The sequence below is a fragment of the Eublepharis macularius genome, chromosome 2, assembly GCF_028583425.1.
Source record: "Eublepharis macularius isolate TG4126 chromosome 2, MPM_Emac_v1.0, whole genome shotgun sequence".
NCBI classification, from domain to species: Eukaryota; Metazoa; Chordata; class Lepidosauria; order Squamata; family Eublepharidae; genus Eublepharis; species Eublepharis macularius.
In genome coordinates this window covers 137,021,787-137,045,441 of record NC_072791.1, presented here as the reverse complement: position 1 = coordinate 137,045,441, position 23,655 = coordinate 137,021,787, and the positions used below count along the sequence as shown (strand labels likewise).

At 39.7% G+C, this 23,655-nt stretch overlaps 1 protein-coding gene across 4 annotated transcripts in view; it reads left to right on the top strand.

Annotated features, from left to right (window-relative positions):
• Positions 1-20,766, top strand: part of AP2A2 (adaptor related protein complex 2 subunit alpha 2) — a 79,272-nt gene extending 58,506 nt beyond the window's left edge. For all 4 annotated transcript variants that reach the window (XM_054970505.1, XM_054970502.1, XM_054970503.1 and 1 more), the window contains 7 exons: positions 3,471-3,553; positions 5,139-5,228; positions 6,071-6,194; positions 7,268-7,384; positions 15,344-15,413; positions 16,066-16,200; positions 18,306-20,766. In XM_054970505.1, coding sequence (XP_054826480.1) covers positions 3,471-3,553; positions 5,139-5,228; positions 6,071-6,194; positions 7,268-7,384; positions 15,344-15,413; positions 16,066-16,200; positions 18,306-18,383 — 697 coding nt within the window. In that variant the 3' untranslated portion in view covers positions 18,384-20,766. The remainder of the gene's footprint in view (positions 1-3,470; positions 3,554-5,138; positions 5,229-6,070; positions 6,195-7,267; positions 7,385-15,343; positions 15,414-16,065; positions 16,201-18,305) is intronic.
• Positions 20,767-23,655: the final 2,889 nt, after the last annotated feature.

Genomic DNA, 23,655 nt, shown 5'->3' with positions numbered 1-23,655 from the left:
AGTTCTCCCATTAATATTACTTCTATTTGAAAATCCAGAGTATTCTTATAAACATTTTGCCTTGGATAGTCATAGGCTGAAAAAGAAAAAAAAAGCTAGTTGTTGTAGGTTTTCTGGGCTGTATGGCCGTGGTCTTGGCATTGTAGTTCCTGATGTTTCGCCAGCAGCTGTGACTGGCATCTTCAGAGGTGTAGCACCAAAAGACAGAAATTTCTCAGTGTCAAGGAGATTTGTGATAGGGAAGTTGGTTTCTTTTTCGTGGACGCAGAAAAAGCTTTTGACAACTTGAACTGGGACTTTATGTTTGCCACTATGGAAAAGCTGCAAATGGGAGAAAGGTTCATACAAGTGGTTAGAGAAATTTACAGAGACCAAAGTGCAGCGATTGTAGTGAATGAGGACTTAACCAAAAAATTGAAAATAAGTAAAGGAACAAGACAGGGTTGCCCTTTGTCTCCATTGTTGTTTATTCTGGTTTTGGAAATATTGATGGTTCAAATACGAGAGGATGATACAATCCGAGGTATAAAAATAAAAGAATTTTCCTACAAGGTCAGAGCATTTGCGGATGACATAATGTTAATAGTAGAAGATCCAATCAAAAACATGCCAAAGGTAATAGAGAAAATAAAACAATTTGGAGATCTAGCTGGATTTTATGTGAATAAAAAGAAGTCTAAAATATTATGCAAGAATATGACCAAACAGAAGCAACAAGAACTAATGGTGATAACGGACTGTGAAGTAACTAATAAAGTAAAGTATTTGGGTATCGAACTGACTGCGAAAAATATAGACGTATTTAAAAACAACTATGAGAAATTGTGGATACAAATAGAAAGAGACTTGATAAAATGGAATAAATTGAATCTATCATGGTTGGGAAGAATAGCAGCAGTAAAGGTGAATGTCTTACCACGAGTGATGTTCTTGTTGCAGACAATCCCAATCATTAGAGACTCGAAACAGTTTGATAAATGGCAAAGAAAAATTTCAGACTTTGTGTGGGCAGGCAAGAAACCACATGTGAAAATGAAAGTACTACAGGATGCGAAAGAAAGAGGTGGCTTCCAACTGCCCAATATAAGACTATATTATGAAGCAATATGTCTGGTATGGTTAAAAGATTGGATAATGTTAAAAAATCGTAAATTGCTGGTCTTGGAGGGACATAAAAAATTATTTGGATGGCATGCATACATGTGGTATGATAAAGTAAAAGCAGACTCGATGTTTTTGCACCATTACATTCGGAGAAGCCTCTTCACAGTCTGGAAAAAATATAAGGTTTACATGGAAGATGGAATTCCTTCATGGGTGGTTCCGTATGAAGTAATAGATCCGAGAACTGTTGACAACAAGAAGCAGTGCCTAACATACAAGGAGATAACACAAGTACAACATTCAATGCTAAGAATAAAAACAGAAGAAGAGTTGTCTCCTTGTTATGGATGGTTCCAATATAGACAGATTAGAGATCTTTACAACTCGGACTGCTTAAAAGGAGGTATAAGAATGGAAAACTCTGAACTAGAAGAAGTGATGTTACAAGAAGGCAACAAAGAAATATCCAAAATTTATAAATTACTTCTGAAATGGTATACAGAGGATGAAATAGTTAAAACCCAGATGGTGAAGTGGGCAATAAACTTTCACCAAATGTAAAAAGCATGAGGGATCACTGTATCATATGTGGTGGACCTGTGAAGTAGCTAAGCAGTATTGGGGAGATATAATTGAAGTAATTAATGAGATTTTACAAATTCAAATAAATAAGAACCCAGAATTGTTGCTACTGAACTTGGGAATGGAAGCTGTACCAATGCAGTATAGAACATTGTTATTTTACATGACTACAGCGGCAAGACTTTTGTACGCGCAGAAGTGGAAAGTACAAGAAATACCAACTATAGAAGACTGGATTTACAAATTGCTGTACATGGCAGAAATGGACAAAATGACAAGGAAGCTTAAAGATCTTGACCTAGGACAATGTACTGCTGATTGGGGGAAATTAAGACAATATTTAGAGAAAAAATGGGATGTGAAAGGAGAACTGTGGCAGTTTGAGAATTTCTAAAGGGTGGTCGTGTAAATGGAGGAGAGAAGTGACTTTACCATTAAGGGGGAAATTTAACTACGACATTCTAAGCTAATATTATGATTAAGAAAATTTGAAGTAAAACGGATACATTAGAAAATTTATATCATATATTACATATATTATGTATGGTGTTAGTATATGCACTGTATACTATATTGGGATGCTATATTACAACGCATGCTAGGTTATATTGCATGGAATAGTATATAACAAATACTATATTGATAGTATATTGGATAGAGAACACGCATAAAAGAATTAGAACATGCTTAGAGTAAGAGATATTATAATTTAAGTGTTATAGATAAATACATGTTATGTTATATTTTAGTGCATGCTATGCTATGTTGTATGGTACAGTATACAGCAAATACTATATTGATAGTATAGTTGACAGAGTATTTGTATAAAAGAATTAGAATATGCTTAGAGTAAGAGATATTATGATCTATGTGTTGAAGAAAAATATAAGTGAAATAGTATTAAGCAATAAAAGGGGGTAAGGGTTGGAAAGCTGTTGGAAGTCAATAGGGAGGGGGGAGGAAAAGGAACAGGATTAATTAGATATGAAGGGAATGTATGTATTAAATTTAAAAATTTAAACTCACCAATAAAAATTTAATAAAAAAAGGAATTACAATGCCAAGATCACGGCCATACAGCCCGGAAAATCTACAACTAACGTTCTCCAGCCGTGAAAGCCTTTGACAATATTTTTTTAAAAAAAGCTATTTCTAATGTTCTGCAATCTGTTTTTCAATGAAAAGTATGATAGAGATAATTAATACTTGAAAATTATACCTGCAAACATTTAGTCCTAGTTAAGAGAACAGCCTGGTAGATGTCCTCCTAAACTGATCTGGTAACAGGTTAATACGTAGAATGGCAGCAGATGGATAAAATCTGACAAAAATTCCTCCTTGTTGTCTCAGACAATTGTATGCCATTTTGACATGCATAAAAATATTAAGTTTTTTTATTTTGTCATGCTTAGTTGGTACACTTATGTGTAATTCAGGGCCAGTTTGAAATATTAATGTTGCCTGGTCCTCAAAAGCATGTATGTGAGATGTGTTCTGCAGTCTGCTTTTTCCTTTTGCTGTACATGAGTAAGACAACTTTGAATGGTTATGGAATAAAGCCACTTTTTGGAAGAACTATCTGGCCTACAGCTTAACTTTATTTTGATTTGTTCTGCAACGTTTTTCTTAATGCTCGATGCTCCTGGCTGCACATAAGTCTAGATGTAGCCTTCCTTTCTTCAGTTGCTCCAAGGAGTTTAAATATTACTACCAAATAGTTTAATAGTAATATGTAACACACTTGTAACACTGTTCGTAGAGTTTGACTGTCCTTCCTTTCCTAGGTTTGTTTGCAAAAATAATGGAGTCTTGTTTGAGAATCAGTTGCTGCAGATTGGTCTGAAATCTGAATTTCGACAGAATTTGGGTAAGAACAGTACAGACAGTTTTGTTTTTTGTTGTTTTAAAGCAATCAAGACTATCATATTGTAGCATTGTGGTTGTCTTTTGTTTTTAAGTGTCATATTCCTTGTATCAAAAGAGAATTTTTTAGATCTTTCCTGATTGCCACGTATTTTCTGAATATTTCTTTCAGTATTCTGCTAACATCCTTATTTACTTCTGGAGTGGGGAGTTTGGGACTCACTTAGCTGAATAAACTGGAGAAAGACTTATAGTAGCTATTTACCATGGTAGGAACTGTTGTTTCCTCAAGCAGTGTGGGTGGCATATCAGTGGGGCTTACTGTTTCAGATTCTGTGAAAACCCCATTTAACACAAGTTGTAGAACTCAGAAATGTGGCTGTCTCCTCTTTCAGCCTTTTTATTGTTTCTGTTTGCAATTTTAATGCTTTTATTGTGAGCCTCTTAGAAGCAGAAAGGTGGGGGGGCAAATCATTTAAAAAAATACTGCTCAGCGTCTGAACTGGCGGAGACTGACCAAGAGAGAGATCTTGGAGTCATGATAGATAACTCACTAAAAACGTCAGCACAGTGTGCGACTGCCATAAAAAAAGCTAATGCTATGCTAGGGGTTATTAGGAAAGGGATTGAAAACAAATCAGCCGGTATCATAATGCCTCTGTATAAATCGATGGTGAGGCCTCATTTGGAGTACTGTGTACAGTTCTGGTCGCCACACCTTAAAAAAGATATCATAGCACTGGAAAAAGTACAGAGAAGGGCAACTAAAATGATTAAAGGGTTGGAACACTTTCCCTATGAGGAAAGATTGAGGCGCTTGGGGCTCTTTAGCCTGGAGAAAAGACGACTGAGGGGAGACATGATAGAGGTTTACAAGATAATGCACGGGTTAGAGAAGGTAGAGAAAGATGTGTTTTTCTCCCTTTCTCACAATACAAGAACTCGTGGGCACTCTATGAAATTATTGAGCAGTCGGGTTAGAACAGATAGAAGAAAATACTACTTTACACAAAGGGTGATAAACACATGGAATTCGTTGCCACAGGAGGTGGTGGCAGCTACAAGCATTGCCAGCTTCAAGAGGGGACTGGACAAATATATGGAGCAGAGGTCCATCAGTGGCTATTAGCCACAGGAGATAGATGGTATTCTCTTTGTGGGGAGGTGGTGCTCTGTTGTCTTGGTGCTGGAAGGAAGGCAGTGGGAGGGCTTCTGGTGTCCTGGCCTCACTGACAGTCCTTTAGATGGCACTGGATTTCTAGCCACTGTGTGTGACAGAATGTTGGACTGGATGGGCCACTGGCCTGATCCAACATGGCTTTGCTTATGTTCTTACGTTCTGGATTTTCCATGCCTATGATTTAACATAAAGTTTGTTAGGCATCCACAGAACCAGAAACTGCTTTACCATCATCACCCCTAAATCAACTCTATACATACCATGCTAACCTTTTCAAAAGGAGACTGAACACAGTGCAGATACTATTTCACATGTGATTCTTTTAAGGTTATGAATGGGCTGTGGGAGTAGGTTAATTGTCCTGCATTACTTAAGTCATATAATAGAAGTAATGCATTTTTCTTTGCAGGTCGGATGTTCATATTTTATGGGAACAAGACATCAACACAATTTTTAAACTTTACTCCAACTCTAATCTGTTCAGATGATCTTCAGTCAAATATCCTTTGTTATCCAACTCTTTTAATAAGAGAAATATGTATTGGTTTTGCATACAGGAATAAGAATACCTGCTATATGGGCCTTGTGATGGCCAGGGAAATTCCGAGGTGGTGTTTATGCTGAGCACCATGTCAGAAAGGATTGCTAAGTTCAGCATTTTGGAAGACAGAACACATCCCTTTTTCTTTTCTGCCCTGCAGAAAGAACTTGCCTTCACTTTACTAGGAGTGTGTAGATGGTATTCCATGAAAAAATAGCTCCCTTTTTTATAATGGCTAAAGTAGAATTGTTCTATACAATCAAATGGTGTAAATGGTATTTGGTAATATTTCAAGTAGGTAAAGGTAGTCTCCTGTGCAAGCACCCAAGTCATTACTGACCCATGGGGGGATGTCGCATCACAACGTTTTCTTGGCAGACTTCTTCCTATGGGGTGGTTTGCCATTACCTTCCCCAGTCATCTACGCTTTACCCCCAGGAACCTGGGTACTCATTTTACCAACCTCAGAAGGATGGAAAGCTGAGTCAACCTTGAGCCAGCTACCTGAATTTGGCTTCTGCTAGGATTGAACTCAGGTCGTGAGCAGAGTTTGGACTGCAGTACTGCAGCTTACCACTCTGCACCACGGGGCTCTTTAGGATATTTCAAGTAATCTCTGAGTATTTGTAAAGAAATGCCCCAAATGCTCAATTGTGTGTATGTTTGGAGAGTCATTCACATGCAGCCTTGCAGGAATTTGCCTGTCATTTTCTCTTGCCAATTACTTTGTTTTAATGAAATAATTAGTAACATTTTCTGACATCTGCTTGGCGGAGTGTCTCTTTTCCTTATTCTGTCACGCCTGAATCTACAGACAAAGCCGGTCGATCCCACTGTGGAGGGGGGTGCTCAGGTGCAGCAAGTTGTAAATATTGAATGTATATCAGACTTCATGGAAGCTCCAGTCCTAAACATTCAGTTCAGGTACAGTTGTAATTCTGAGAGATGTGTCTAATTTTGAGAGACATATCTTACATTTAAATAAGGGAATAGAAGCCGATGAGGTAAGAAGGATAAAATGTTTGAGCTTATTTCTTTGTAAGACGAAGAAAATCAGAGGAGAGGCTTTCAAAATAATGACGCTGTTAATATGTTCAATCGCATATGAGCAGTTTTGCCATAATAATACCATCTAAATGTAAGCACCTTTGGGGTGGAATAATACTGCTGGCAATCTTTCTCTGCTTATTTTCCCCTGAACTCTCAACTGTCCTTTCTCTGCTTTGTTGTAAATGCACACCTGGGAATCTGTGTTCGGAATCCATGAGTATTTGAAATGTAAAGTATTTGAACAGCCATGACAGAAATGGTGGTGGCTGGGATGGTATTTAGCATGCAGCAGATGTTTGTTGTTCATTACTCACTTCAAGTTGTTGTTGGGATCTGTTCTGATTTATTGGAGCATCCTCTTGTGGATGGCCATCTTAATATAAGATGATATCTGGAACCATTTGCTTGAATTATACGTTCAACTGGTCTTTTGTCAACTGAGTTTTGTGCTTCCTATACTTCTCAGAAAGTAAATCCCTCTGAATTCAGTGGTGCATACTCCAAAGTAATGTGCACAGCAGCCATAACTAGGTAGAGTAGCCATAGTCCTGATATTCCTGATCCGATGCCAGCTTTTGTTCAAGTTTATAAAATCATAATTCTGTCTCAGAAACAACGTGTGAATGTTGAGAAGTATTTCTTGCTCTGAGGGTTTTAAGCTGCTCTTACACATTGGTTCTAGTTTTAGTTATAGCATTTGAAGAAAAACCTTTCTTTAAAAAAAGATTTGGGGTTACAACTGAACTTATGTCAGCATAGCTTTTGTAGAGTGACACAGCAGATTTACCATGTAAGATCATTAACTACTATATCCAAAAATTTCCCAACTATTCAGTAGTCCAGATTTTTTAAAAAGCTTAGCATTTTTTGCAGATATTTTTGCTGAGAGATCCAAGGAACTTAATGTTAAAAGTGCTGTTGGTTTGTTTTCATTCTTCTTTTTCCAGATATGGTGGAACACATCAAAATGTATCCGTGAAGCTGCCCATCACATTGAACAAATTCTTCCAGCCTACAGAAATGGCCTCTCAAGACTTCTTCCAGCGGTGGAAGCAGCTGAGCAGGTAAGATGGTTTGGATCCTGTGTGGCTTCTGTGTTGGTAGATGCTGCGTTAGGTTGTTCAGTGGAAACTCTCTCTTGCATAAGACTTCAGCAGTAAAGTTACTGCAAAGGTGCTCTTGCCCCTTTTTTTAGATTGAGTGTTGTTGAAAACTGCGTTTAAAGCAGGCAGTAGCTGTACAAAGCACTGGCTGGAACAGTTGTGCCATCAGTAAACTTCCTTTGGTACTCTCAGCAGATTTTCCTTGTTTTAGAACACCTTTTTTAAAGAAGGAGGTGAATAATGGTTGTTGTGGGTTTTCCGGGCTGTATTGCCGTGGTCTTGGCATTGTAGTTCCTGACGTTTCGCCAGCAGCTGTGGCCGGCATCTTCAGAGGTGTAGCACCAAAAGACAGAGATCTCTCAGTGTCACAGTGTGGAGAAGATGTAGGTCATTTGTATCTACTCAGGAGGGGTGGGGTTGAGCTGAGTCATCCTGTAAGAGTTTCCCAGGGTGTGGAATGCTAATGGCGGGAGGCTTCACTGTATCCTGAGGAGGTTCTTTTGCATATGGATTGGTACTTGATGTGCTAATCTTCTCTGCAGGGCTATTGTCGGGGATAGAATGTTTTGTTAGCCTGGTGTTTTTCAGAACTGGAAACCATGCTCTGTTCATTCTTAAGGTTTCTTCTTTCCTGTTGAAGTTTTGCTTATGCTTGTGAATTTCAGTGGCTTCCCTGTGCAGTCTGACAAAGTAGTTGGAAGTGTTGTCCAGTATTTTGGTGTCCTGGAATAGGATACTGTGCTCTGTTTGCGTTAGGCTATGTTCAGCCACTGCTGATTTTTCAGGTTGTCCAAGTCTGCAGTGTCTTTCATGTTCTTTTATTCTTGTCTGGATGCTACGCTTTGTGGTCCCGATGTAAACTTGTCCACAGCTGCAGGGTATACGGTATACTCCTGCAGAGGTGAGGGGGTCTCTACTGTCTTTTGCTGATCGTAGCATCTGTTGTATTTTTCGGGTGGGTCTGAATACTGCTTGAAGGTTATGCTTTTTCATAAGCTTTCCCATCTGATCAGTAATTCCTTTGATATATGGCAAAAAAAGAAGAAACCTTAAGAATGAACAGAGCATGGTTTCCAGTTCTGAAAAACACCAGGCTAACAAAACATTCTATCCCCGACAATAGCCCTGCAGAGAAGATTAGCACATCAAGCACCAATCCATATGCAAAAGAACCTCCTCAGGATACCGTGAAGCCTCCTGCCATTAGCATTCCACACCCTGGGAAACTCTTACAGGATGACTCAGCTCAACCCCACCCCTCCTGAGTAGATACAAATGACCTACATCTTTTCCACACTGTGACACTGAGAGATCTCTGTCTTTTGGTGCTACACCTCTGAAGATGCCGGCCACAGCTGCTGGCGAAACGTCAGGAACTACAATGCCAAGACCACGGCAATACAGCCCGGAAAACCCACAACAACCATCGTTCTCCGGCCGTGAAAGCCTTCGACAATACAAGGAGGTGAATAGTTGTAGATATAGTTGATTAAATGTAGATGTAGCACTTTGAAAATTTTACTATGATCTGCTCACTTGAAGCATCACTAGTGGGGTAACAGACAACTGAATCAGATTCCCTGGGTGACATGTGTGTGAATTGAGTAGGAGGACTGGAGGAAGAGGGCATTGCTGCAAGCGATAATGCTATATTTGCCTACATAGTATATTGCTACCTCCATGTAAAGCAACTTAGCTTTCTCCTTTTTTTTTTTTTTTGAAAAATTTTTTATTGGGTTAGAATCCATTATTTCCACATTTACATTCAATTTTCCCCAATTTTTTCATCTCTAACCCCCTCCCTTTCCCCCCCTTTTTGTTGACTTCCAACAGCTTTCCTACCCTTTGTCCCCTTTCCCTTAATTTTATTAACTTCCTCTCTCTAAAACAAATATATATTCTCCATTATTCTAAGCAGTACATCCTTAACTATTTTTAACATTGTATGCCCAAACTGTAAGTCTTTGTTTCCATCTTAGATAAACAATTTATCCCAATTTTTCAATTTCAGATATTTCTATATATCATAAACCATATAAATCATACATTCATTTATATCAAACAATTTGACTTATTCTCTATATATTACTCATTCTATCTTTTTATAATAGTTCTATATATCTCTCCTCACGTATTCAATCAATAGACCCATCTATATCTTCAGACATTCAGTTTGGTACAAAACTTATCAGAAAGAAAGAAAATATTGTTAATTAATCAATCCTTATATTTAATCCTTATAGTTAATTATTTTCTCTATGTTCTATTTGTTAACCTATATATATCTATATATATGTCAATCTATTAATCTGACTGCTTATTAATTCACATTTATCTCTTCTCCCCCCCGGTAAAGTCTCCCCCCTCTACTTCAGTACTTCAGTAGTTCTCAAACTGCCACAGTTTTCCTCCCACCTCCTATTTCTTCTCCAGGTATTGTTTCAGCTTCTCCCAGTCTGTGTTGAACTGCCCTGAGTCCAGATCTCTCAGTTTTCTTGTCATCTTGTCCATTTCAGCCATATACAGCAATTTGTAAGTCCAATCTTCAATAGTTGGCACTTCTTGTACTTTCCATTTTTGCGCATACAAAAGTCTAGCTGCTGCTGTCATATAAAATATCAACGTCCTGTGTTGGGCTGGAATTCCCTCCATTCCCAAGTTCAGTAGCAGGAGTTCTGGGTTCTTATTAATTTGAAATTGTAAAATTTCACTCATTTCTCTTATTATTTCCCCCCAGTACTGCCTGGCTACCTCACACGACCACCACATATGATAGAGGGAGCCCTCATGCTTCTTACATTTCCAGCATTTATTAGAAGTATTCAAATTCCCTAGCGCAATCTTCTTTGGTGTCATGTACCAACGATAAATCATTTTGTAAATGTTCTCTTTGATATTATTACATGTCGTTGTCTTCATTGTAGTTTTCCACAAGTATTCCCATGCCTCCATTGTTATTTCTTTATTAAAGTTTATAGCCCATTTCACCATTTGTGTTTTAACTATCTCATCCTCGGTATACCACTTCAACAGTACTTGGTATACCTTGGATATTCTTTTCTTATCTTCTTTAAGAAGGGTCTGCTCTAGTTCCGAATTCTCTATTCGTATACCTCCCTTTACAGAGTCCGAATTATATAAGTCTCTAATCTGTCTATACTGGAACCAGTCGTAGTTAGGTGATAGTTCCTCTTGTGTCTTTATTCTGAGTTTGGATGCTTCAGTTTTAGTTATTTCTTTGTACGTTAAACATTGTTGTTCATTGTCAACAGCTCTCGGGTCTATCACCTCATATGGAACCACCCACAAAGGGGTTCCTTCTTGTAGATAAATTCTGTACTTCTTCCAGATTATGTATAGACTTCTCCGAACAAAGTGATGCAGGAACATCGAGTTGACCTTTACTTTGTCATGCCATAAATATGCGTGCCATCCAAATATTTTTTTATATCCCTCTAGGGCTAGTAGTTTCTTGTTCTTTAATGTCATCCATTCTTTCAACCAAACTAGGCAGATTGCATCATGATAAAGTCTCAGATTGGGCAGTTGCATTCCACCTCTTTCCTTTGCATCTTGTAAAACTTTCACTTTCACTCGAGGCTTCTTGCCTGCCCAGACAAAATCTGATATTTTCCTCTGCCATTTTTCAAATTGTTTGGAGTCTCTGATGATTGGTATTGTCTGTAGCAAAAACATTACTCTTGGTAACACATTCATCTTAACTGCTGCAATCCTGCCCAACCATGACAAATTCAATCTATTCCATTTAATCAAGTCTCTCTCTATCTGAGTCCATAGTTTTTCATAATTGTTTTTGAATAGATCTATGTTCTTTGCAGTTAATTCGACTCCCAAATATTTCACTTTACTTGTTACTTCACAATCCGTTGTTTCCATTAACAATTGTTGTTTCTGCTTAGTCATATTTTTGCATAATATCTTTGACTTCTTTTTGTTAATGAAGAAACCTGCCAAGTCTCCAAACTCCTTGATCTTATCTATCACTTTTGGCATGTTCTCCAATGGGTCCTCTACAATTAACATTATGTCATCCGCGAATGCTCTGACCTTATATGAATAGTCCTTTATTTTTATTCCACGAATTTCGTCATCTTGATGTATTTGTATCATCAGAATCTCCAATACTAAAATGAACAACAATGGAGATAACGGGCAACCTTGTCTTGTTCCTTTACTAATCGTCAATTTCTTGGTCAATTCATCATTCACTACAATTGCTGCAGTCTGGTCTCTGTAAATTTCCTTAATTGCTCTGATGAATCTTTCTCCCAATTGTAGCTTTTCCATAGTGGCAAACATAAAGTCCCAGTTTAAATTGTCAAACGCTTTTTCAGCGTCTACAAAGAAGAAACCAACCTCTTTGTCACAACGCTTGTCATAATATTCAATAGCATTGATCACTGTCCTTAAATTGTCTCTTATTTGTCTGTCTGGCAAAAAGCCTGCTTGTTCCTCCTCTATGACTTCCGAGAGCCACCCCTTCAGTCTCTCCGCCAATATCTTCGCAAAAATTTTATAGTCATTGTTAAGTAGTGATATAGGTCTGTAATTTTTCACGTTAGTCAGGTCTTGGCCCTCTTTTGGGATCAATGATATATTCGCTTCACTCCAAGTATCTGGAATCCTTTGATCCCTGAAAACTCCATTCATCACCTCTTTTAGGAATGGTGCCAGTTCATTGGCCATTGTCTTATAAAATTTAGCCGTAAGTCCATCTGGCCCTGGCGCCTTTCCTAAATTTGCGGATTGTATTGCCTTACTTATTTCCTCGTCAGTTACTTCACTGTTCAACTTATTTCTCCAAGCTTCCGAGATTTCTGGAAGTTTGGTTTTCTCCAAATATGATGCTATTGATTCTTTGTTTACTTCTTTTTTATTATACAGCTTAGCGTAGAATTTATAAAAGGCTCTACTAATGGTAGTCTGCTCCAAATACGTTTTATTATCTTCACAGATTTTATTTATTATTTTCTTTTCCCTTTTTTTCTTCAATTGCCATGCCAGGTATCTCCCAGGTTTATTAGCACCCTCAAACGCTTTTTGATTCAGTCTTTTAAGATTCCACTCCAATTCTTTATTACTCATTGCTGTTAGCTGTTCTTGAAGAATTTTGATTTCCTGGTATGCCTTCTTTTTCCCTGGTCTCTTTTTTAGCTGTATTTCTTTTGCCTTTATTTTCTCCTCAATCTCTTGTCTTTTCTCCTCTTTCTTTTTTCTTGCTCTACCATTTAAGTCCATTAGTATGCCCCTTACAACCGCCTTGTACGCATCCCAAACTTTGTTGGTTGGTACTTCTTTATTCACGTTGTATTGTATAAAAAACTTTGTCTCTCTTCTCAGTATTTCCATATTCTCTCTTTCCTGTAACAAGTCCTCATTTATTCTCCATGCTTTCCTTTTTCTCCTTTTTCCAAATTTCCACATAATTGGGTTGTGATCTGAGCCTACCATCGGCATTATTTCTACCTCCTTAGTCCATAACGCTAAGTCTTTTGAGGCCCAGATCATATCGATTCTTGATAATGTAGAATGCCTTGCAGAATAGAAAGTAAACTGTCTACTTTTAGGATATTCTCTCCTCCATACATCTTCGAGAGTCTCTTGGTGAATCAACTCAAAAAAAAGCTTTGGCAATAGTCCTCTTTTCTTTTGTGCCGTTGTAGTCTTTTTGTCTAGCTCCAAGTCTGTCACTCCATTGAAGTCTCCAGCAAGAATTATCTGGTCATATACAAGATCGTCTAAGTGCTTCCTTAACTCCTCAAAGAAGCTTTCTTTTGCACCATTAGGTGCATAAAGTCCGACTACCAACACTCTCTTTAAATTCCAAATGCATTCCACTGCAACAAATCTAGCTTCCACATCTCTCATAACAAATTTTGGCTGTAGCTCCTCTTTTATATACAACGCCACTCCTCTTTTTTTCTTGTTAGAGGCCGCTACAAATTCTTTGCCCAGTTTTCCAGATTTTAAATATTTTACATCCTGTTTTCTAATATGGGTCTCTTGCAAACAAACAATATCACATTTTTGTTTTAGTAGCCAATGAAAAATATTTTTCCTCTTATTCGGTGAGTTTAGTCCATTTACATTCCAAGATAATACTTTACACTCCATATTCATAAATTTGTTGGTAAGTCTTTTTCATTGTCCTTAATAAATCGCTCCATCTCTCGCTCAGATCTGATGCGTTTTTTTGCCCCTCCAAACTCAAAGGACACTCCTTCCGGTAACTCCCATCTGTACCTGATTTTCATGTCCTTCAAAATCTGAATTAGCACTTTATATTTTTTCCGGTCCAATAACACTGATCTGGGCAGTTCCTTCATTATAATGATCGTCTTGCCATCAATCTCCAATGGATCTTGAAACTGTTTTGTCACAATCCTCTCTTTCATGTTTCGTGTTGTAAACTGCACAATCACATCCCTTGGTAATTTCCTCTGGGTTGCAATTCTCGAGTTCACACGGTATGCCACATCTAGGATAGCCACAACTTCCTCCTCCTCCTTCCCCAGGTATTCAGCCAACACCTCAGTCATCTGTTCTTGCGCTGACTTCCCCTCCACTTCTGGCAGACCACGAAAACGTAGCTGCTTCTCCATGTGTTTAGTTTCTGCAACTGTCATTCTCCCCTTCACCAATCTCATCTCTGTTTGTTGCGTGTCTATTAAATTCTCCATCGCGTCTTCTACTGTTTTAACTCTCTGCTGCGTTCCTTGTAGTTCACTACGAATCGTTTCCATACCTTTTTTCACTTCTGACAGCTCCGACTTTACTGTCTGTGTAACCTCTTTAACCTCTTTAATAAGCTCCAATTTCGTGTCCTTAAGCTCTTTAATCATATCTAAAAGTTTTTTGTCCAGATTTTTATCCAGATTTTCTATTGCCGATTGCCACTCTTTTTTCGACATCGTGGGGCTTGCTTTAGCTCGCTCCCACGAATCCGCTCTCTTCCTTAACTCCGTGGCGTAAAATTAGACGTTTTTCTTTTTCAAATGTCCCAATCTTCTTGCCAAAATTAAATTTTTAAGTGTCCAAAATGTCGGGCGTCTTTTCTCTATGGTTTCTCTATGATGTTGTAATCCAAAATGGCCTACTTCCTCTTCCGCTGAAGCCGCGACCCTTCCCCTTTCAAAAATGGCGATTCCCTACTTCCTGTCCTCCGGCAAGGGCCGCTTCTCTCCAGCCACTCTATTGATATTACGCACTTCCTGTCTCCCGTCTTCCCACAGCAGGTCTCGCGATGGTGTCTTTTTCTCACAGCTCCGAAGCCACAGGTATTCAAAACAATAGTCCGATTTCTTTAGTAACTTCTTTAAACTTAGTCTCTTTTCAAATACAACTCCTGCCGAGTCTTCACCTCCTTTTCACTAGTCTGTTGCAGTTTAAAAATCTACTTTTTTTCCTCTCTGTTTTTGTCAATCTGTCCCATATCAAAAGATAGCGATCTTTACCTTCTCTTCACTTTTCTCGGGTTGTAATCGCTGTTTCGATTTTAAATTCTCCTCTCAGCTTCTTTCCCCAATCGAAGCTTGGGTATGTAGGTCTTATGCCAGCCGAATTGGCCCCAAAACTGCCGCAGAGATTATAGCCGACCCGTCGCAAGGTGGGACCTCAAGGATCGAGGGGAGACTCGTTGTGTAGAGCCCCCCCTCGTCCGAGATCTAGCTCACCCTAGGGTCTTGAGCGTTCTTTGCCTGCTCCCCGCCTGAGAGCAGTTGGCCGCGGGCTATTTTCACCCCTCCGGCCGGTTTAAACGGCAGTCCGGTCAGCTCCGCAAATGGAGCTGCGTTAGACCTCCATGGATCCCAAACCGGAAGTCAGCTTTCTCCTTTTTTGTCGGTCTCCTGCAAAAATGTAGTGAATGTTAATTACTGCTGCCTTCTTGTTCCACTATAGCCCCCAACAAGAAATGCAAAACATCTTTAAAGCAAAGCATCCAATGGATACAGAGATTACAAAGGCAAAGGTTGGTAATAATTTTGATACTTGGGAATGAAGTTTTACTGTTAATTATAGTTTAAGAGATCTTGATGTAAGGATGTCTCCCCCCCCCCCGTTTCCCCACAGACTTCATGGAGACATGCATTGTATTAATTAGTAGGACGCCAGAAGTGATTAGTCAATAGAAGAGATAATTATATTTATTTACAAAATTCCTTAAAATGGAAACTAAGAAATGTTTATTCTCTTTAGAAAACACAGAGTCTTATAAGGGTTGGTCTCTGCAGACTGCATATCTGTTGCTTATACATAATGATCTCTAGCAAGCTGACAAAGCAAAGTTTTCATATTCATGCAGCCATATCTTGGTAATGTCCAACAGTCTTATACTGGGCCTTTGAAGAAGTCTAGGGTGTCAGCTGTGTTTCTGCTGTTGTTGGAGAAATCACAAGAATGTGTTCCAGTTTGCATAGTACATACCTGCTCCAAGCAATCCTATCAGTCAGTGATAGCTGAGGGAGATTACAAGAAAGCTGTTGGTCTTGATATGGATGTCTGGATATATTGGACATTTTAGACCATTTTTTTTGTCATCGTCTTCTCCCTCCCCCTCCAGTTCAGTGTTGTATCTTTTGGCTTCTAGGTGAAATCTCCTTTTTGGTTTTTTAACTTGACAGATCATTGGCTTTGGCACAGCTTTACTTGAAGAGGTGGATCCTAACCCTGCTAACTTTGTCGGAGCTGGTATTATACACACAAAAACAATCCAGATAGGATGTTTGATGCGCCTTGAACCCAACCTGCAGGCACAGGTATTGGCTTTGTTTGTATATGCTGTACAGTTTTCAAGTTTTCTTAGCTGTTCAGTGGTTCTTACACTTGAGAAGAGATTGTTTTCTTGTTAACACAAATACAGGCAGAATGCATTGTCTGTAAGATTCTGCTTTAGATATACATCAACAGGTTAAAGTATAACCTTGTGACAATAAATACCATGCTCTGGTTCCTCAAATACTTCAATTTATACTTCACTTTACTTGCAGAAGTAAATTGTTTTGTTCAAAATTTACACAGGTTGCTTTTTTCCAATAATAGTAGTAGTAGTAGTAGTAGTAGTAGTAGTAGTAATAGTGTGCTTATATAGCACCCTTCTGGACAGATCACAGCCCACTCATATCTGTGAACAAAGTTAGTGTTGTTGTCCCCACAATAGAACCGGGAGAGCTGGGGTTGAGGGGAGTGGCTTACTTACCCACAGCCACCTGCAGAGCTTATGGCAGTAGTGGGAATTGAACCAGCAGAGTACTGTTTCACAGTCCAACCACTTAACTACTGTGCTACAGCATAGTGAACACTGCTGTGACTTTACTCAAATGTGTAGCTTTGTCACTTGGAGAAGGCTATAATTTCTGCAGGAGATGGAATAACAGCAAGAATTCCATGTCCTGTTGCAAATGGGGTGAACTGATACATTTGGGCCTTGCTCTGCTCATTGAAATTGAACATCGATTTTGTGAACATCAGTTGAAAGTGTTCTCTCTGCAGAGCATATCACATTATTGTCCTTTTTGTCCACTTAGCCTGTAGTCCATAAACACCTAAAGAATGTTATACTCTCCCCGATGTTATTTAACATCTACATGTGCCCCCTTGCCCAGCTGATGCGGAGTTTCAGGTTGGGATGTCACCAGTACTCTGATAACTCCCAACATCATCTGTTGATGGACGGCTGGCAGGACTCTGCTCCAAATAATCCAGCCAGGATTTTGGAGACTGTGACTGAATGATTGAAATAGAGTGGGCTAAAGTTGAATCCTATGAAGATGGAAGTGCTGCACCTAGGCCGTGGGCTCTTGGCTTCTGGGATCAGGCTCCCAGTCCTTATTGGAGTGCCACTTGCACCAGTGCAAGTGGTGAGGAGTCTGGGCATGGCTTTGGATGCTTCCTTGTCAATGGAGACCCAGGTCACAGCAGTTGTCCAATCTACATTTTCCCATCTTCACTGGATCAGGCAGCTCTTTCCTTACCTTTCAGCCCCTGACCTTGCAGCTGTGGTCCACGCCATGGTCACCTCCAGATTGGACTAATTCAACTTGCCCTATGCTGAGCTGCCCTTGTCCCTACTCCAGAACCTGCAACTGGTCCAGAAAGTAGTGGCACGTGTTCTGACCAGGACTCCTTTCCAGTCACATATAACACTGATTTTGTGCCAGCTGCACTGGCTCCCAGTGGAATTCTGGATTAGGTTCAAGGTCTTGGTACTGACCTTTAAAGCCCTTAGCGGACTGGGACCAGCATACCTGCAGAATGGCCTCTCGCCATATGTTCCCTGACCGCCTTTTTTCTGGCAGACCAACATCGGCTGGTTGTCCCTGACCCCAGGGCAGTTCATCTCACCTTGACCAGGGATAGGGCCTTTTCAGCAGCGACCTGGTGGAACTCTGTCTGTAGAGACTCATACCCGACAGAATTTACTATCCTTCCCCTGGGCCTGAAAGATAGAGTTGTTCTGACAGGCATACAAAGGTTGAGGCAAGTGTCCCCCTCTCCCAATTGGCCTCCCACGAGGGGGGATATGATCCCCCCTGGTCTGCTGAACATCAAGTGGACCAGGGCCACCTGCCCCCATGGGTTCTTCTGCAATAAGAATGCTGTGATGTTTTTACTGAAGTGTTTTAATTACTATGCTGCCTTTTTTTTATATTTCTACTGTGATCCACTCTGAGCCTGGTTTTCAGGGAGAGCAGAATACAAATGTAATAAAATAAATAAGAGGATCTTGAAAATAAGCACTTCAACATTGGTCAGGTGTTTTGTCATTGTTCACTTTGCATCCTAGTCATACATATGCAAATATTTTTGGGAACATTGACTTGTTTTCAGCAGTCTTTGAAAAGTTTGTTCTGTTCTCTTCCAGATGTATAGATTAACACTACGAACAAGTAAAGAAACGGTATCCCGGAGATTATGTGAATTGCTGTCAGAACAGTTCTGAACTAACACAAGATCAGTTTTGATTCTCCATTTTTGCCATTGTCTTCGTCCTGCTCCAGAAATGTCTTGTGCACCAGTGTCTGCAAAGATAATTGCTGCCACATTCACATCCCCGCCTTAAAAGGGACTATCCCTTTTTATGTGAAATAAGATATGTACAGTATAAAATGATGTTAAATGTGAAAGAAGGCTTTCAGACATCTGCAAGATGACAGGGCGTCTTGTGTGTCTTGACTCAGCTGTGTTCTGTATATTTTTGCAGAAGTTGGAGTTGCTTGAAAAATGCAGATTGCAAAGATGGTTAGTGCTGAGAGGGGAAATGAAATGCCACTATAAATTCCTGGGAGTCTGCTGACCTCGAACCATTTTTCTAGCACTCTTCTTTGTTGCTGTAAGACAGATGGATTAAGGCATCGGTCAGACAGGATGGCAGGGTTCATGTTGTTCTTGCGCTCTATGTACATGGCTTATCTCTCAAGAATATGCACTAGAGGAGTCTTTCTTGTATGTGGGAGGGCAGTATTTGTTACTGCCTTCATGAATGTCACCAGTATCTTTTTTGAGTTTTATTTTAAAGGACAGTGAGCATTTGCCTTCTAAACAGCATGCATATTGTGACTCATAGTTTAATATTGTCAAACAAGTTGCTTCAGATTCCACACACAGCTCTAATTTTTTCCACATTCTGAACTACCAAAGAGTATTTGTCTGGTCAAATATTAACACAAGGGGGAAAGGGTTAGGATCTTGGGCACAAGCTGCTTTCTAAAGGTTAGAGAGTTGGTCCAATGAAACATTCCTTCACTTAGATTATAAATATTTTAAGCATTCTAACAACTTCCTAGAGAGGCTATGCCTGTCACCCACCATCTCCTTGTTTGTTGCTTGTATGGGTTTTCCATTTCATACTACTTGATCATATGGGCCGTTTCCACACGGCTTACCTCTGCCCATAATGACCCAGTAGATCGTGCAAAAACCACAGAAGATCGCGTTTTCTCGCACGAGATTTGTGCGACATCATGTGATGTCGCACAAATCTTGTGTGAGAAAACGCGATGTTCCACTGTTTTTGCGCGATCTACCAGGTCATTACGAGCAGAGGTAAGCCGTGTGGAAGCAGCCATGGATAGTGGCTGTGATGGTAGAGTGAGTACCTAGTCAAATGTGAATGAAATTGCAGGGCCTTGATTGTTTCAAAACAACATTGCCACATGATCAGTATATTTTCTGCTTGAACTTCTCAGCTAGTTCAAAAAGATGGCTTTAACAATGGCTGGCATAATAGTATGTATTAATATCTTATGCAGAAGCACATTAGCAACTCCTTTTCAAAGTCTGTTGAAGCACACATTTCGCTTATGTCACTCGTGTGTGTGAAGGCCTGTTAAGAAATGGGTCTGCAGCTACACACAAGCATGTTGGACATATCTGATATAAATGTCCTGGCTGCTTGAATCAAGTTTTCAAAAGAAACTTATGCCCAAAACTACCTGGAGTTGTCTCATCAAGATTATACTACATTTTGTAAAAATCAGACTCTTTTTAAAATGATATTGGCTTAAAATCTATTTGGATTTTTTAAATGAGGGTTAACTTCTACAGCCACAGTTAAATTGAAGCACATTGTATCAAGTTACTTGATGTGTAACTGGGTACAGTAATAAAAATTGAGTAACTGCCATAATTATCACTGAAGAAACTCCAGGCATTTCCATCATGGCATCGTAGTACCATTGTAATCTGTACAGAATTAACCTGTATAAAACATAAGATCTTCCAGAGTTTGTCTTGTCATATAGCAGAAGTTGGGAAGAACTACTATTTTGTTTAAAATACAAGTCAGTCACTCTGGAGTATGGGGCTTTATGCCCTCCTTCTAAGGCCACCTCAAGATGCTATTTTTGTGTCCTCTTCACAGGTACAGGTTTTGTGTTGACATTTCCTTTATCCCCCAGAGACAGCAGGCTAAAGAGCAGATACCTGAGTGATGGGACTATAATTGGTAATCCAACCTTACACAGAGGGCTTTGTCCCTGAAATGAGCTATATCAGCATTGTTCTGAAGATGACCCAATGGGATAAATGACCTTGTTACCAAAGTTGTATATCGATTTATCTTGAGCAGAAGCAATAGTTTCTGTGGCTAAAGCAGTATTAGTAATCAAGGTACAGTATTTGTTTTGTTGACATGTGAAATACCTGGAGACTAAATTGTTCACTTTTAGGCCTACACTTCAGTGTGTAACATGTAGTCATTTCACTTGTAAAGGAAAAAAAATCACAAGCGTATATGGTGAACTTCCATTTTGACTGTATAAATTTTGAAAATATATAAATTTAATCATGTTACTGAAATGGAAAAATAAATCATTAGAAGAAAACTTTCTGTTTTCTGTTCTTATTTGAAGAGTTGGTTGTACATTTAATGTCATGATACACTGAAAGAATGACTTAACTCAGTGAACTTGTTCAGTTGCAATGTGAATCATTTACATCTTTATTTAAATATGTCTCTGAAAAAAAGGTGACTTAAAAAACATTTCCAGCATCCCTACCTCTATCTAAACATTGTAGGGTGCCATCAAGTCACAGCTGACTTATGGTGACCCCAGTGGGATTTTCACGGCAAGAGACAACAAGTGGCTTGCCATTGCCTGCCTCTGCAGCCCTGGTCTTCATTGGAGGTCTCCCATCCAATTACTAACCACAGCTGACCCTGCTTATTGTCTGAGATCTGATGAGATCAGGCTTGCCTGGGCTTTCCAGGTCAAGGTAGAGCCTTTATTTTATCCTGGGAGCAAAAAATCAATTGATTCATCCCTTCTGCTCTACAGAATTACTTAGGGGGAGTAATTATGAAACCAAAGACTTGTTTAGCTATAAGGAGAGTAGACAAGAGGATTTAAAGTTGAATTGTCCAGAACTTTCAGACCAAGTACTAAATTGGCATAAGAGTATATCCTCCATGACATGAACAGTAGATCTCAATTCTTTTAAGTCTAAATATTCTTAACTTGTGCAACAAGAAATACAACGGTCAGGGGGATGGCTCTGGACTCTGAGCTGCCCCCAGCTGCAAGGCAGCTGATGCTGGCTGGGGACCATACTCAGGGCAGCTCTGATGAGGTGTTGGCACTGGCAATGAAGGGTGGGGCAGGGGCAGGGAAAATCAGCCAGGCTAAGCAGCAGCTCAGGCACTAAGGCCTGGAGAAGGGTGGGCCTGAGGGAAGTTGGGGTGGGCCCAGAGGGCCTACAGCCTTTCCCAGAAAGCCCCAAACCACAGCAAATGGGGGGATTGCTGGAGGAGGAGGGAAGGATGGCAGCTCTGCTGCAGGTGAAAAGGGGTGGGGAGAAGAGAGCAATCATCACATCCCAGAAATAGGCCAGGTGTAGCTGGGGGACAGGGAATTGGCGACTGGTGATGGGCAGCCTCTTTTAAAAAGGGCTCCTGTAACAGGCCAAGGAAGAAGGCAAACACAGCTCTGAGCTTTGAAAAGAGCTGCTGTCCTGGGATAGAGAAGGGATCAGATGAAGCAACTCCCTTCCCTTGCTGAGGCATTGGGAGACCTCTGAGCGGATCCTAGCAGGGTGACCTAGGGTTGGCCAACAAAGATGGGGAGAAGAGAGCCCTCACAACAGGGCGTATTGTGTCATATCAATAATGCTTGCTCTGAAGTTACATTTTGTTTCTAGATTCTTTTACATAGAAAAGCAGGATAACAATACGTAAGAGGATCATAGAAGTGGATTTAAGAATTTGAGCCTGGACCTTAATATGTGTTGTACTGCTTTCAGATATAGTAAACTCAGTTACTGATGCTGGATAAAATTGAATTTTTAAAATCTAGCTTTCAAAAAAACAGTTTTTTACCAATGCTTTTTGCTCGCTCCAGAATTCTCTCTCTTGAGAGTACGTGCGCAGGCCTCAGGTGTGTGGGCTGTGTGTCGGTCTTCTCTGGCCACCTGATTTCTAACAGACTCTCCCTTGCCCTGTAAAAGAGAACTTGTACAAAACCAGATTTATGGTTCAGTCATTTCCCCCATGATTAGGAAACATGCGCGTGTTAGCCTTGACTCCCTTCTAGAAACAACCACATGTAGAATCCTGCAGGTTGCGAGCATGTATGGAGCAAAGAGCCCCTCTGCTTATTTGAAATACAACACCCTGATGAAACATAATTCCCACTCTAGAATATTTCAGCATTTCACACGAGCTGTTACTTTTTTACTTATCCATCTCTTTTTTTATATATATCTTTTTTATTCGAGTTTTTAGTATCTGTTGCATATGCACATATATTGTTCGTTTCGCTTTGCCTTTTTTGCCCCTTCCTCCCCCCCCTACCCCCTCCCCTTCCCCTTATAGTCTCTAGTCTTTTATCCCCAGCCACGGGCACAAAGTCTGAATCTTCCACCGAATGTCTTTTCTTCCTTCCGTTGACATCCACTCTAGGTAGGTCTTCCATCTACTCCTTATTTCTTCGTTCTTTTCTTGCCATGTAGTCTTCTGGCATATCCTCACGATGATATCCGACTGTATAAATTCAAACAGATAGTTGTGCCAGATTTCTACAGTCCATTTACTTTTATCCTTCCAGCCCAGCGCAATAACTGCTTTACTCGCTAATAACATAGCCTTAAAAGTGGCTTGGTCCCCCTTATTCACTGTCAGGTTCTCTGTTATACTCATTACCATTAGGTTAAAGTCTATAGTTAAGGATACTTTGCATATCCTTCCTATAATTTTTAATATTTTTGTCCAAAAGACCTTGACCTCTTAGCATTCCCACCACATGTGGGAAAACCACCCTTTAGACTGTCTACAGTGCCAGCACCTAGGGCTTAGTCCCGAAAACATATTCGCTAATTGCACTGGTGTATTGTACCATTTTGTAAAAAATTTATGTTCCAACTCGTTAAATTTCATCACTTTGATTTCCTTTAGACCTTTCATGATTTTGCCTCCTGTCTCTTCTGATATCTGACCCTCCTTGCTCCAAGTTTTTTGTAAATATGCGATTGTCTTATCTTTATTTGTTATCATTCTCCTATAAATTCTTCCTGCTAAACCTTGTTTTGACTCTTGCATTTGTTTATATATTTCTTCCATTGGTTCATCTGTCCATATTTCCTCCTTTCCATTGATCATTTTAACCCTATTATAGAGTCCTATTATTTTTAACCAGTATTTCTTGCCTATCTCTTCTACTATATCCTGTAGAGATTTTAGAGTTCCTCCTCTATACATATCTCCCAGTCTATAATATCCT